Here is a 14,041-nt window from a genome sequence, read left to right as displayed (position 1 = left end):
GGCAAAGCTTTAAAGCTCGAGCAAATAATGAACTTTTGTGATTGCGAATAAGTGCAGAGTCCTGAGTGTAACTCTAGCGCTGCGTTAACATGTGATGTGAGTTTTACAGTATTGAGACTGAGCGCCAGAACTGCAGCTGATAGAATGTGATACTACCATATTTCTTCAAAAGCAGATCGTGGAGACATTAAATCACCCACGATCAAAAATCGTGATATCGCATAAGCACAAGTATAAAACGACTGTTATCATGTCTGAAAACAAACACAATTAACGGAGTTTACAAAACTGTATCGCATGCGTGCTACAGTGGGACATTTATTCATCGCACAGACCAATCTTTTCATAACTGTACAGCCCTGCAATGAGTATCACAATGTATTCTTTTGAAAATTATGTATTGAATGATTATTAGTGTTGAATGTAAACTCCTCTTAGGAATTTCACCATTCAATGGGGATTTATCTGAGCATATTCTTAAATAAGGAAATCTATTCAGTGATTGGTCCATGCCTGTGTCATCATCCAAAATCCCGTTTGTGGCACAGCAAAGTGTTGTGAATCATCTCTAAGACTGACACTTAAGATTTAGTCCTACACTTCACTTAAATTACGACTGAGATGCTTGATAACTAACTTCTAAGCACAGCTTTGAGGCAAGAGTTGTTTTACTCTTAAGTCCATTCTTAGCAGTGTTCTTGTGAGTAATTCTCAGAGGCTTGATAAATACGGGTTCAGATTTGTTGAAAGCTTCACGGTGTCTGGTCAGAACAGTGATGTTTCACAGCAAGAGTAGCGTTACTAGAGTACAGTAAGGTGGTTTATCTTTAAAGCTCAGTTAAACATTGGTCTCTTTAGTCGGTTGAGCCTTCGTCCTCCATTGTGCCTTTGAGAAGAGTCATGTGATCATGGTTGATGTTCATCTGAGTTGAATCATTCTATAATTCTATAGTTGATTTCAGTTTGTTTGCTTTGAATTCCTAATTCCTAATATTACCGGTTTTCTCAGTCGCTTTGGTACAATTGTTGAATCATGCTTAACATTTTTAAACCAGTGAGTTAATTTCTCAAAATAATTGTAATCAAAGTTTGAAACACAGTGCGAAACAGTTACAGACATTAAAGCAAAAGTACACAACATTTATGTGGTCTTTTATAAGTCTGTATTCTTTATATTTTACTTAGTTTTAAACCCAGTTCAGTCCAGCAGAAGAGCTCAAACCCAGAGTCCAGCTGTGTGTCTATGAAGAGTAACCGCTCTATGAATCCGCCACTACACTTTAAGAGTGGAGACAAACGGCCTGATCTCAGGTATATCATTTCTATAAAAGATGTGCTTATTGTATTTTATTTGTATGAAATTGTTATTAATATACAGCAGTTTAATGAGTTACAATCTTGCTGGTTTCGGTTTATTAATGATCATCATTGTGCTCTTGTGTAAAGCTCTACTGTATGTGTTGTATTGTTAATACATTCACACACTGTAAAAGCTGTTGGTCTGTTACTCAGTTAATGACACAATTACATCAATATCAGTGTGTCTGATTCTTTACCCTCTTCATTCTGATTTAAGGTCAACTCTTCCATCCAGACCAGTTAAAAACAAAACTGTGTACAAGCCTGTGATTCAACCACAAGACTTTAATGAAAGCATGTTTCCTGGTTTCAGGTAAAATTCAGGACTTTGTTGTTGTTGTTGTTTAATTTTAGGTGCTGCAATTCACATCACACATCACTCACACACATGATTAATGATTTACACATTTCAGAAACCGAATGATGTTCTGTGTCCCATAAATAGTTTTGTAATTTATGGCTATTTACTTCTCTGACTTGTGTAATAATGTGGTATTTTAATCTTACAGCCATGACTCTAATCCTGCTGAAGTCCTCAACACATTGAGATCAAATCTGAGACAGAAGTTTGAGTGTTTGTATGAGGGAATATCAAAGCAGGGAAACCCAACACTCCTGAATGAGATCTACACAGAGCTCTACATCACAGAGAGTGGAAGTGGAGAGATCAATAATGAGCATGAGGTGAGACAGATCGAGACACAGTCCAGGAGAGCAGAAACAGAGGACACACCGATCAAATGCAGTGACATCTTTAGACCTTTACCTGGACAAGACAAACCCATCAGAACTGTGCTGACAAAGGGAGTCGCTGGCATTGGGAAAACAGTCTCTGTGCAGAAGCTCATCCTGGACTGGGCTGAAGGGAAAGAGAATCAGGACGTCCAGCTCATATTTCCACTCGCTTTCAGAGAGCTCAACTTGATGAAGGACAAAACACTCAGTCTTTCAGATATTCTTCATCTCTTTTTCCCCGAAACTAAAGAAATGGACATATCCAGTGATGAGTATAAAGTGTTGTTCATCTTTGATGGTCTGGATGAGTGTCGTCTGTCTCTGGATTTTCAGAGCGATGTGAGGTTGTGTGATATATCTGAATCAGCCTCAGTGGACGAGCTGCTGAAGAACCTCATTGAGGGGAATCTGCTTCCCTCGTCTCTCATCTGGATCACCTCCAGACCAGCAGCAGCGGATCTCGTCCCCTCTGAGTGTGTCCATCGAGTGACAGAGGTACGAGGCTTCAGTGACACACAGAAGCAGGAATACTTCAGGAAGAGAATCAGTGATCAGAGTCTGGCCGACAGGATCATCTCACACCTGAAGTCCTCAAGGAGCCTCTTTATTATGTGCCACATCCCAGTGTTCTGCTGGATCTCAGCCGCTGTTCTAGAGGAGATGTTGAGGGAATCAAGGAGAGGAGAGATTCCCAAGACTCTCACTCAGATGTACACACACTTCATGCTCATTCAGACCAACATCAAACATGAGAAGGACTATGAGAAGAAAGTGAAAGATGAAGACATGATTGTCAAACTGGGGAAACTGGCTTATCTGCAGCTTGTGAAAGGCAACCTGATCTTCTATGAGGAAGACCTGAGCGAGTGTGGCATTGATGAGGCAGAAGCATCAGTTTACTCAGGATTGTGCACTCAGATCTTCAGAGAGGTGTTGGGCTTGTCTCAGGGGAAAGTCTTCAGCTTTGTTCATCTGAGCATTCAGGAACATCTAGCAGCTCTATATGTGCATCTCTCCTTTATCAACAATAACATCAATGTGTTTGACCAGATTACCAAACCAACTAATGGAGGCAGAGTTTCCCTATCGGATCTCCATCAGAGAGCTGTGGATGAGGCTTTACACAGTAAAAATGGGCATCTGGACCTTTTCCTTCGTTTCCTTCTGGGTCTGTCAGTGAAGTCTAACCAGAGTCTCTTACAAGAACTGAAGACACAGACAGCAAACAGCTCTCACAACAATAAGAGAACAGCTGACTATATTAAAGAAAAGATCAGTGAGAATCCCTCTCCAGATAAATACATCAATCTGTTTCACTGTCTGAATGAACTGGGTGATCTTTCTCTAATGAACGCAGCTGAACCTCATACGAGCTCTAGAGGATTACGTGCTGTGAAACTCTCCTCGTCTCAGTGGTCAGCTTTAGTGTTTGTGTTGTTGTCCTCAGAGGAGACACTGCAGAGGTTTGACCTAAAGAGATTAATTGGAGACAGAGATGATCGGTAAGTAACACTGAGTGCAATCATTACAGTCTAAAACATTATGAACAAAGAGAAACTCAGAGATCAGAGGTGTTTAAATCACGGGGCACAGACTGATTTCTGGGATATTGTAGATAATTTGCGTGTGTTCCTTTAAACCGTGGCTGTGTCCCAGTAAGACTGCATATCTCGACTGCCACGCCATCAAGCGCCTCTGAAGGCCGTCTCAGTTTGAAGGATCTGTTGAAGACAGACTTCATGTTGTGTCTTTAATTCAGCTCATTTTGAAGGATGCATCAAGTATATCCTTTGTGTTCTTCAATCTCCCACAATCCTTTGCACACATTCTAATTAATGTAAAAGAACTGATGGAAAACGAGTCGGCACTGAGTTTATCTGAGTTCATTATGAAATGTAAGACACAGATAATGTATTCGGAGATGAAGGCATACATGTTATCTTTTGTTTCTGTGTAAATGAATCACTGAACACTAAACTGACAATAATGTAAGACACTGGGAGACACAGACGGCTGTCAGTCACTGTATTGCATTCATAAAAAAGCCAGTTAATATAAAGATATTTAATAGGAAGTATTTTTCCTAAATGAAGTTTTAATATTATTATTAAGAGAAGTTTTAAGAAAATAAATTAGATTAATGTCTCATCATCATTTGTCTTTATCACCAGTTGCTGGCAAAATGATGGACAATGATTCACATTTTGTGCGCATCATTTCCTGTGACAATAAAACTAAGTAAATTATTAAATGGACAAGTATGTAAATAAACAAGTAACAAGCAAACAAACTCGTGTGCTTAATTTCTAGGAATAATTTGCTGATGCAGGTACAAAAATACTTTTTTCTTGCCCCCCCGCCCGACTCGGGAGTTAAATGTCTCCATGGGGATAACCATAGCAACGGACAGGACAAACAAACCTGATGTGTCATAATAGTGTTGTAGTGTAAATGCAGACTAATAGCCCTGCCACAGCAACACTAACGAGAAGAAGAAGAGACTAATCAGTGACGGCTGAATACGAGGCTTCTACAGTTATAGATATAAAACCACTTTTTCACATGTCCTTTATAAAGCAGTGTTTCATTAAAACAATTATTTGAGGGTATTTAGGAAGATATAATGTATTATTTACTTATGATATTTATTATTATTATTATTATTAATAATAATGAACTTTTACTTTAAATAATTTTTATTTTCAATTAGTTTCACACAGAACACAGGAGATGAAGTTCTCCAGAAGCTGATGCCTGTGGTTACAGCAACTAGATCCGCTTGGTAAGTAACACTGAGAACAAGCATCACTGTTAAAACATTACAACAGTTCTTACTTAAAGTCAAGTCAAGTCATCTTCATTTATATAGCGCTTTTAACAACGTAGATTGTTTCAAAGCAACTTCACAGAGATAAGCGTATAATTTAAGGTAACAGATATTGTTTTGGCTTTATAGCAGAGTTAAGTTATTTTCCATCTAAAGTTAGTTTTGATTGATTTGCTTCCGTCGCAACGATCATTTGTTATTAAATTAGGGGCCGCTAAGACGACACCATTCCCTCTACACAGACTTTAAACGCGAGCCTGTGAGAAACGCTGATGGCGTTCACATGCGCATTTAGAATGGGTTCTATAGTTATGTGCATTTGAAAATACGCAGGTTTGGAATTCCCTACAAGCCAAGCCTAAACAAAGTACTTGTCTTTCCTTATAAATTTTGATAAAGAATTTTATTTTATTTTGTTGCTTTGGGGTAGGAACGCGAAACAAATTTTCCAGACAGCGCCTTATCTGTATAGTGGTAGAGGGATCCTCCATAGGGAGAGACTAGTTGGCACTTCAGCACTGCGTTGTCATCGGTCCAGGCGAAGGTCCTTCGTCAGATCTGGATACGGCCTGGATCCGGCAGGCTGCAGGAAAACCTCGGGATAAACACAGACACTAAAATTAGCATAGATGCCATTCTTCTCATGATGTAACGAGTACATCAGGAGTTATGGGAAGTGTTCCCGGTTCCGGCTGACCTAATCTATGCAGCCTAACATTAAATTATAGAAGTCTATAATGTATTATGTGAAAGCTAGGTCAAAGAGATGTGTTTTTAGTCTAGCTTTGAACTGACAGAGTGTGTCTGCTTCCCGGACAATGGTAGGAAGACTGTTCCAGAGTTTTGGTGCTAAATAGGAAAAGGATCTACCGCCAGCAGTCGATTTTGATATTCTAGGTATTAGTAACTGGCCGGAATTTTGAGATCGCAATAGACGTGACGGACTATAATGCGTTAAGAGCTCACTCAAGTACTGCGGAGCTAAACCATTTAGTGCTTTGTAAGTAATCAGCAATATTTTAAAATTGATGCGATGTTTAATAGGGAGCCAATGCAGTTTTGACAGAACTGGGCTAATATGGTCATACTTCCTGGTTCTGGTAAGAACTCGAGCTGCTGCGTTTTGAACCAGCTGTAGTTTGTTTATTAAGCGTGCAGGGCAACCACCCAGTAGAGCATTACAATAATCTAGCCTTGAGGTCATGAACGCATGAACTAATTGTTCCGCATTTGTCAATGAGAGCATATGGCGTAATTTAGATATATTTTTAAGATGGAAAAATGCAGTTTTACAGATACTAGACACGTGACTTTCAAATGAAAGATTGGTATCAAAGAGCACACCCAGGTTCCTAACCGACGACGAAGACTTAACAGAGCAGCCATCGAGTGTTAGACAGTATTCTAGGTTATTACGTGAGGAAGTTTTTTGTCCAATAATTAGAAACTCTGTTTTTTCAGAGTTAAGAAGTAGGAAATTACGAGTCATCCAATTTTTTATATCTGCTATGCATTCCGTTAATTTTGTGAATTGATAAGTTTCGTTAGGTTTTGAAGAAATATACAGCTGAGTATCGTCAGCATAACAGTGAAAGCTAATTCCATGTTTCCTAATGATATCTCCTAATGGTAGCATGTACAGAGTGAACAGCAGCGGTCCTAGTACTGAGCCTTGTGGTACGCCATACTGAACTTGTGATCGATGAGACAACTCATCATTTACTGCTACAAACTGATAACGGTCAGATAAGTATGATTTAAACCATGCTAGTGCATTTCCCGTAATGCCAACATAATGTTCTAATCTATTTAAAAGAACGTTGTGGTCAATGGTGTCAAATGCAGCACTAAGATCGAGTAACACTAATAGAGAGATACAACCACGATCGGATGATAAGAGCAAATCATTTGTGACTCTAACGAGAGCAGTCTCAGTACTATGGTACGGTCTGAATCCAGACTGGAAATTCTTGCAGATATCATTTCTTTCAAGAAAGGAACACAGTTGTGAGGATACTGCCTTTTCTAATATCTTTGACAGAAAAGGTAGATTCGAGATCGGCCTGTAATTGACTAATTCTGTAGGATCAAGTTGCGTTTTTTTAACAAGCGGTTTAATCATAGCCAGCTTAAAGTTTTTTGGTACGTATCCTAGAGACAAAGATGAATTAATGATATTAAGAAGAGGATCTATGACCTCTGGAAGCATCTCTTTCAGTAGCTTAGTCGGTATCGGGTCTAACATACATGTTGTCGATTTAGATGATTTAACGAGTTTAGTTAATTCTTCCTCTCCTATAGCAACGAATGAATCAAATTTTTCCTCAGGGAGACTACAATGCACTGCCTGATGCGATACTGTAGTAGACGGTTGCATAGTTATAATTTTGTCCCTGATATTTTCTATCTTATAAGTGAAGAAGTTCATAAAATCATTACTGCTGTGTTGCTTGGAAACTTCGGTGCTTGAAGCTTTATTTTTCGTTAGTTTAGCCACCGTTTCAAATAAATACCTAGGATTATGTTTATTTTCTTCTAATAGGGTTGAAAAATAAGCAGATCTAGCAGCTTTTAAAGCCTCTCTGTAAGCAATCGAGCTCTCCTTCCATGAAATGCGAAATACCTCTAGTTTTGTTTTCTTCCAGTTGCGCTCCATTTTTCTGGCTGCTCTCTTAAGGGCCTGAGTGTGCTCGTTGTACCACGGCGTTGGACTATTTTCTTTAATCTTCTTTAAGCGCAACGGAGCAACTGTGTCTAAAGTGCTGGAAAAGAGAGAGTTAAACGTTTCTGTTGTAATATCAAGTTCTTCTAAGCTATCTGGGATGCTGAGATGATGAAACTGATCAGGAAGATTATTAATAAAGCAATCTTTAGTGGCAGAAGTGATAGGTCTCACATATTTGAAACACGGAGTCGGCTTTGCAGCCTTGGCTAAATGCAAATTACACGAGACTAGATAATGATCTGAGATGTCATCGCTCTGCTGCAGAATTTCAACGGCATCAACATCTATTCCATGTGATAATATTAGATCTAGAGTATGATTACGACGATGAGTAGGTCCTGACACGTGTTGTCTAACTCCAATTGAATTTACAATGTCTTTAAATGCCAATCCCAATGCATCTTTTTCATTATTGACGTGTATATTAAAATCACCAACAATTAGTACTTTATCTGCAGTCAATATTAATTCTGATAGAAAGTCCGCAAATTCTTTGATAAAGTCTGTATGGTGCCCTGGTGGCCTGTATACAGTAGCCAGCACAAATCTCAAACGTGATTTATCGTTTACACTATATATTTTTACATTAAGCACCAATGCTTCAAAAGAATTATATTTAAAACTTGATTTCTTAGTGGTTTTGAAACTATTACTATAAATTACAGCAACACCACCCCCTTTGCGTTTCAGACGAGGCTCATGTTTATAACAGTAATCTTGCGGGGTTGATTCATTTAAAGTAATGTAATCGTTTGGTTTTAGCCAGGTTTCTGTCAAACACAGCACATCTAGGTTATTATCTGAAATCATATCATTAACAATGAGTGCTTTTGAAGTAAGCGATCGAATATTCAGCAACCCAAGCTTTAGCATTTGCTCGTCTGTATTATAGCTGTTTTTTATTTGTTGAACATCAATTAAATTTTTAACCTTAGATGGGTTAAAACATTTTTTGGATTTCCAAATTCGGGGAACAGACACAGTCTCTATACGATGATAGCTAGGTAAAAGAGGCTCTATGTGATAGGATTTATCTGACCTTGGTGACGCGAGACCGCTAGCAGACAGTCGGTTTAGCCAGTCTGTCTGCTTCCTGACCTGAGCCCCAGATTGTCATGTTTGAGCTCTAAGACTATGAGCCATATTACTAGAGAGAAGAGCAGCACCATCCCAGGAGGGATGAATACCATCTCTTTTCAACAGGTCAGGTTTGCCCCAAAAACTTTTCCAATTGTCTATGAATTCTATATTATTAAGCGGACACCACTTAGACAGCCAACCGTTAAGCGAACACAATCTACTAACTATCTCATCACTCCTGCGAACAGGAAGGGGGCCAGAGCAAATTACAGTCCTTGACATCGTACTTGCAAGTTCACACACCTCTTTAATATTAATGTTGGTGATCTCCGACTGGCGGAGTCGAACATCATTAGTGCCGACATGAATAATGATCTTAGAGAATTTACGATTAGCATTAGCCAGCACTTTTAAATTTGCTTTGATGTCAGGCGCTCTGGCTCCAGGCAAACATGTGACTATGGTGGTTGGTGTCTCTATTTTCACGTTCCGTGTAATAGAATCGCCAATAACTAGGGCACAATCATTCTCAGTGGGTGTTTCACTGAGCGGGGCAAATCGATTTGTTATGGTAATCGGAACGGAAGAGTGGTTTTTAGATCCGCGACTAGAGCGATCCCTCACTGTCACCCATTTGCCCGGCTGCACAGGCTCTACTTCAGCCGGAACCGACTCATGTAAAGTGTTCACTAAGCTAGGTGCATCCAAAACATCTGAAGCTCTAGCACTCTTACTATCCTCAATTAAAGTTTGGATGCGTGTTTCTAATTCTGAAATCTTCTCTGTCAACCTAACTGTCTCCTTACATTTATCACATATAAATCCTATATTGCCGACAGAGAAGTCTATGCTAAACATGTGACATGAAGTGCAGGTGACAATAACAGGACAAGACATTACTCACCGTGTTTGTTGAGTGATTCTTACTCACCTGAGCTTTTATGAACTCAAAGGCGCGGGCGCGCGAGAGAAAAATAAATAAATAAAAATAGCTGAGCGCACGGGTGGCGCGTTAGCAGGCTAGCGAATTACTAGCGTGTTGTGCTAGAAGTAACGGAAGCTAGCGATGAGATGTTGGGTAAGCTGTATTTAGTAGTAGTATAAACAACTAGAAATTGTAGTAAATGATGGTTCAAAATAAGGAAATACGAGGCTAAGACGGAGCTTACAGCACCGAAGCAAACACACTCACAGCAGGCAGCGAGGCAGGATTTATAATTAAACATTATAAATTAATGGTTTAACAAAAAATATGAGTCACACTTCAGCTCTTACCTATCTGACCTGATTTGTGATCTACTTAACCAGTTTTTATGATATATGTGTGAGAAATTTATATTCAAATATATGCATTTGTAATGTATGCATATAAACATTTATATTTAATGTATGTAATGTATTCAATGTATTCCATTTGATCAGTTTCATATAATCTTTCTCCATCACATAGAGACATAATCTCTTACAATAACAGTTACATTTACTGATATATTGAATTCATTGTTTAAAAAAAGAGATTTTGCACAATTATAAACACAATCAAGAAAACCAAAGATTTCTGTTTTGATCTAAGAGAGTGAAGAGTGTGTCATTGTTCTCTACAGGTTGTATAGCTGTGGTGTGACAGATGAAGGTTGTGCTGCTCTGGCTTCAGCTCTGAGATCAAACCCCTCACACCTGAGAGATCTGTATCTGTCTGAGAATAAACTAGGAGACTCAGGAGTGAAGCTGTTCTCTGTTGGACTGGAGAATCCTCACTGTAAACTGGAGAAACTGAGGTAAGATCATACGTTACTCTCACATGAAAATGTCACTAGGGGCGTTTCCATTTCAGATTTGCGCAAAACTTTTGCGATTTTTTTTATTTTTTTTATTTATTTTTTTCTAAATGTCGGCAAAAAGTTGTTGTGAAATGACGGTGTTTCCATTAACTGATGTTATGCGACTAAAACTTCATTTTTTCCTCTCGCGATCCCTGTCCCAGAAAAGGCTAGCTGTGAGGAGAATAATGATTATCGTCCAGTAGCACTTACTTCAATAATAATGAAGTGTTTGGAGAAAATTATGATTCATTTTGTAAAAACAGACGTGAGTGGTCTATCAGACCCATTTCAGTTTGCTTATAGGAGCAATAGAAGTACAGATGATGCTGTTATAGCTATAACACATTTCATAAATAGGCATCTAGAGGATCCTAGCTCGTATGCATGTCTTTTATTTGTAGATTTTAGCTCAGCTTTTAATATGTTGGAACCACATCTTTTAATTGCAAGGCTGAATGATTTTAAAGTCAATCCATCTATTATAAAATGGTATTATTCTTTTTTGACCAATCGCAGGCTATATTGTAGATATATGTCGCACTGTACAGCCCTGTACAGGACCCTTTTAATGAGCGTTTGGTGTAGGTCTACTAGGCATAGAGATATCTGAACATCTTTGCCAAGCGCAAACCAGTACAGAAGTAGCCTAATCAATAATTAAAGTGCAAGCTGAGAAACTGGAGTGGATATGGAGAAAAGCTTCTTTTTATGCCATTGCCTACATTTTAAACGGATGTCTGCCAATAGGCCTAAAACATTACATATATGGTTATTGTGATAGAGACTGGGACTCAAGGTTAATAAGATTCTGACTGAGTAGCAAGATATGAATTCAATTGTGATTCTGTGAGAATTCACAGATCCAGTTTCTCTTTTTTAATCTTCCCCTTAACATTTAAAGGAATCTACATGTGTGTGTGTGTGTGTGTGTGTGTGTGTGTGCTCAAATATGGCTTCTGGAGAGCAAATGAAGGATAAAATATGAATGACTAAACAGACATTAATTAAGCAGCTCCCCATACTTTTAGAGTTACAACTAACAGCCACTAGATGGCAGCAGCGTATAAGAGATGAACTGACAGCTAGTAAATCTTTGAACATGGAGTGCTAATGATAATAAATGTAATATGTCAGGCTCACAATTTTTACAATTGAAGTGCTATAAAAGTTGTAGAAATGACAAATTCAATCTGCATTGTATTAAACAAATCTTTATTGATATGCAAATAGACAATAGACATCCAGCAAAAGAAAAATGGCAAGTGTTTATTTCTCCATGGCACATGCATTTTGTTTCTTTATATGCAGCCCAATGTTATCCAATGAGTTGTTTGCATTATTTAGGTATTTTATTTTAATTGTATTACATTTTTGGTAACACTTTACAATAAGGTCTCATTTGTTAATGCATTAACTAACATGAACTAACAGAGAGCAATAGCCTTTATTAATGTTAGTTAATAAAATATTAGTGTTCATGTTAGTTCACAGTGCATGTTAACAGATACAACTTTGGATCTTAAAAATGTCTTATAAAATGTTGAGCTTAACATTAACTAAGATTAATAAATGCTGTAGAATATTGTTCATTAATTGTTGGTTCATGTTAACTAATGCTAACAAAATGAAACCTTAGCCCATTATAAAGTGTTACCATTAAGGAATCTTTCCTGTAGCTCAAACAGTAGAGTGATGCGCTTGCAACGCCAAGGTCATGAGTTCGATTCCCAGGGAAAGCAAGAACTGATAGGAATGTAAATGTGTATCTTGAAATGCAATGTAAGTCGCTTTGGATAAAAGCATCTGCCAAATGCATAAATGTAAATGTGAGTTTGAACAAATCAAATTTTTATGGTCAGTTGAAACTAAAAATGGAATTAAACTAAAACCTTTTTTTATTTCTATTTATTTGATGTTTTGTTGGGAAAATAAATATTAGACAGATTCTTCTAAAAAAGGCTGAAATATATTTCACTAAAATATTACAGATTAAAACACGAAAGAAAACGTGCTGAGTTTCAGCTCATTGTGGCGCGCTCCAAACATCTATAAAGGAAACAGAGACATTACGTTTGTGTCCGTTATTTTACAAAATCTGAATATCTTTAGTAAATTTATGAATTATGTCTTGCTTTTATCTGTATGAGCATAAATTACGGAGTAAGAGTTTACTCTCTTGAATAAATCCAGTGGTCGCGCCGCCGCCTCTGAATAAAATAGTCAAACATAAAATGTTCCAGCGCTCAATCTGAATAGTCTGTAATATAATCTGTGGCGTTCAGCGTGACCACCGCCTCACTGCGCTGTTATATGGGGAAGATGATATTTTACGTCAGTAATGCCGAGTACAAAGCTTAGCCTACATAATAGGCCTAATAGTTCAGCTTGATTCGCAGATCATGAAACATCTGGATTCGTGCCGAATGAGGAATGTAGGCTTTTTCACTTTAATTAATTCGTTTGGCATCTTATTTAGTTTTATTTAAATAAAAAACCTGTTCCTCACCTTGAATATATATATCCATAGAAGCTGGCATGGCATTAAACAAAGAAAAGAAAAGAGAGATATTAGTAGTAGTCGTATTATACCCTAAATATTATTATTATTATTATAAACTAGGCTACAAAAAAAAGTAAAACAAAAGAATGTTATTAATCTGTATTTGTTCTAATCAAACCGGTTTCTGAACGTTTATAATCCAGAAGAAACGCAGGATCAGAAACGTTAAAATAGGACTGGTTCTGCTCGAGTGAACCGGGGGATTTTATTCATTTATTCATTTTTACAGATAGTACTTTTAAGTGGCCAATGAATGAACAATATTATTAAAATATTTTAATATGTCTGAAAAGTTCATATCTTTGGCAAAGATAGACATTAAAATGCAATATAATTTGATGTTAGACTGACATAAGTCACATTTTCGTCATTGTGTCCTTGCAAAAGATCTTTTATATGTTATTTAAATGTCAAAGAAATGAATTCACAGTGTAATAATTCCACAATGTGGGAATTAGGGCTGATAAAATGGGACGGGATATTTGCACTTATAAGTTCACTAAAAAGTTATTATAACACTCATTTATGCTACAAACGCCCATGACAAGCTTGTAAGAACCACTGATAACTGAATCATTAATATTTAATTTCTATTTGAGCTGTTCATAAACAATATATTCTACTTAAAAATGTGTTTCTCACACGTTTATGAGCTCGCCGCTTGCTGTCAATATGCACCAGAGAGAGTTTAACACATCGCTGCACATTATTGTCTTCAGTGCCGCTATAACTGAGAGAGAAACAGGACTGCCCCCTACTGGTGATGTACGGCATGTGCCAGAGAACTTCACCACGGCCGAATCGCCCAATCCCTTTCCCTGTGATTCTTAATGGACACATCTGCACAACTTTTGATTTCAAACATGTATTAATAAATGTTGAAATGAACATCAACTAAGATTAATAAATGTTGTAGAAGAATCTGTCATGGT

The 14,041-nt window shown here is 37.6% G+C and overlaps 1 protein-coding gene across 1 annotated transcript in view; it reads left to right on the top strand.

The window, feature by feature from the left end:
* The window catches only part of LOC311302519 (uncharacterized protein), a 1,110,603-nt gene that overhangs the window by 265,237 nt on the left and 831,325 nt on the right, over positions 1–14,041 (top strand). The window contains exon 10 of the mRNA XM_084428464.1: positions 10,331–10,504. Within this exon, the coding sequence (XP_084284590.1) occupies positions 10,331–10,504 (174 nt within the window). The remainder of the gene's footprint in view (positions 1–10,330; positions 10,505–14,041) is intronic.

The sequence above is a fragment of the Rutilus rutilus genome (genome assembly GCF_951802725.1).
Source record: "Rutilus rutilus genome assembly, chromosome: 13".
In the NCBI taxonomy this organism is placed as follows: Eukaryota; Metazoa; Chordata; class Actinopteri; order Cypriniformes; family Leuciscidae; genus Rutilus; species Rutilus rutilus.
The sequence above is the reverse complement of the archived record's forward strand: the minus strand, read 5'-3'. Positions and strand labels throughout refer to the sequence as shown.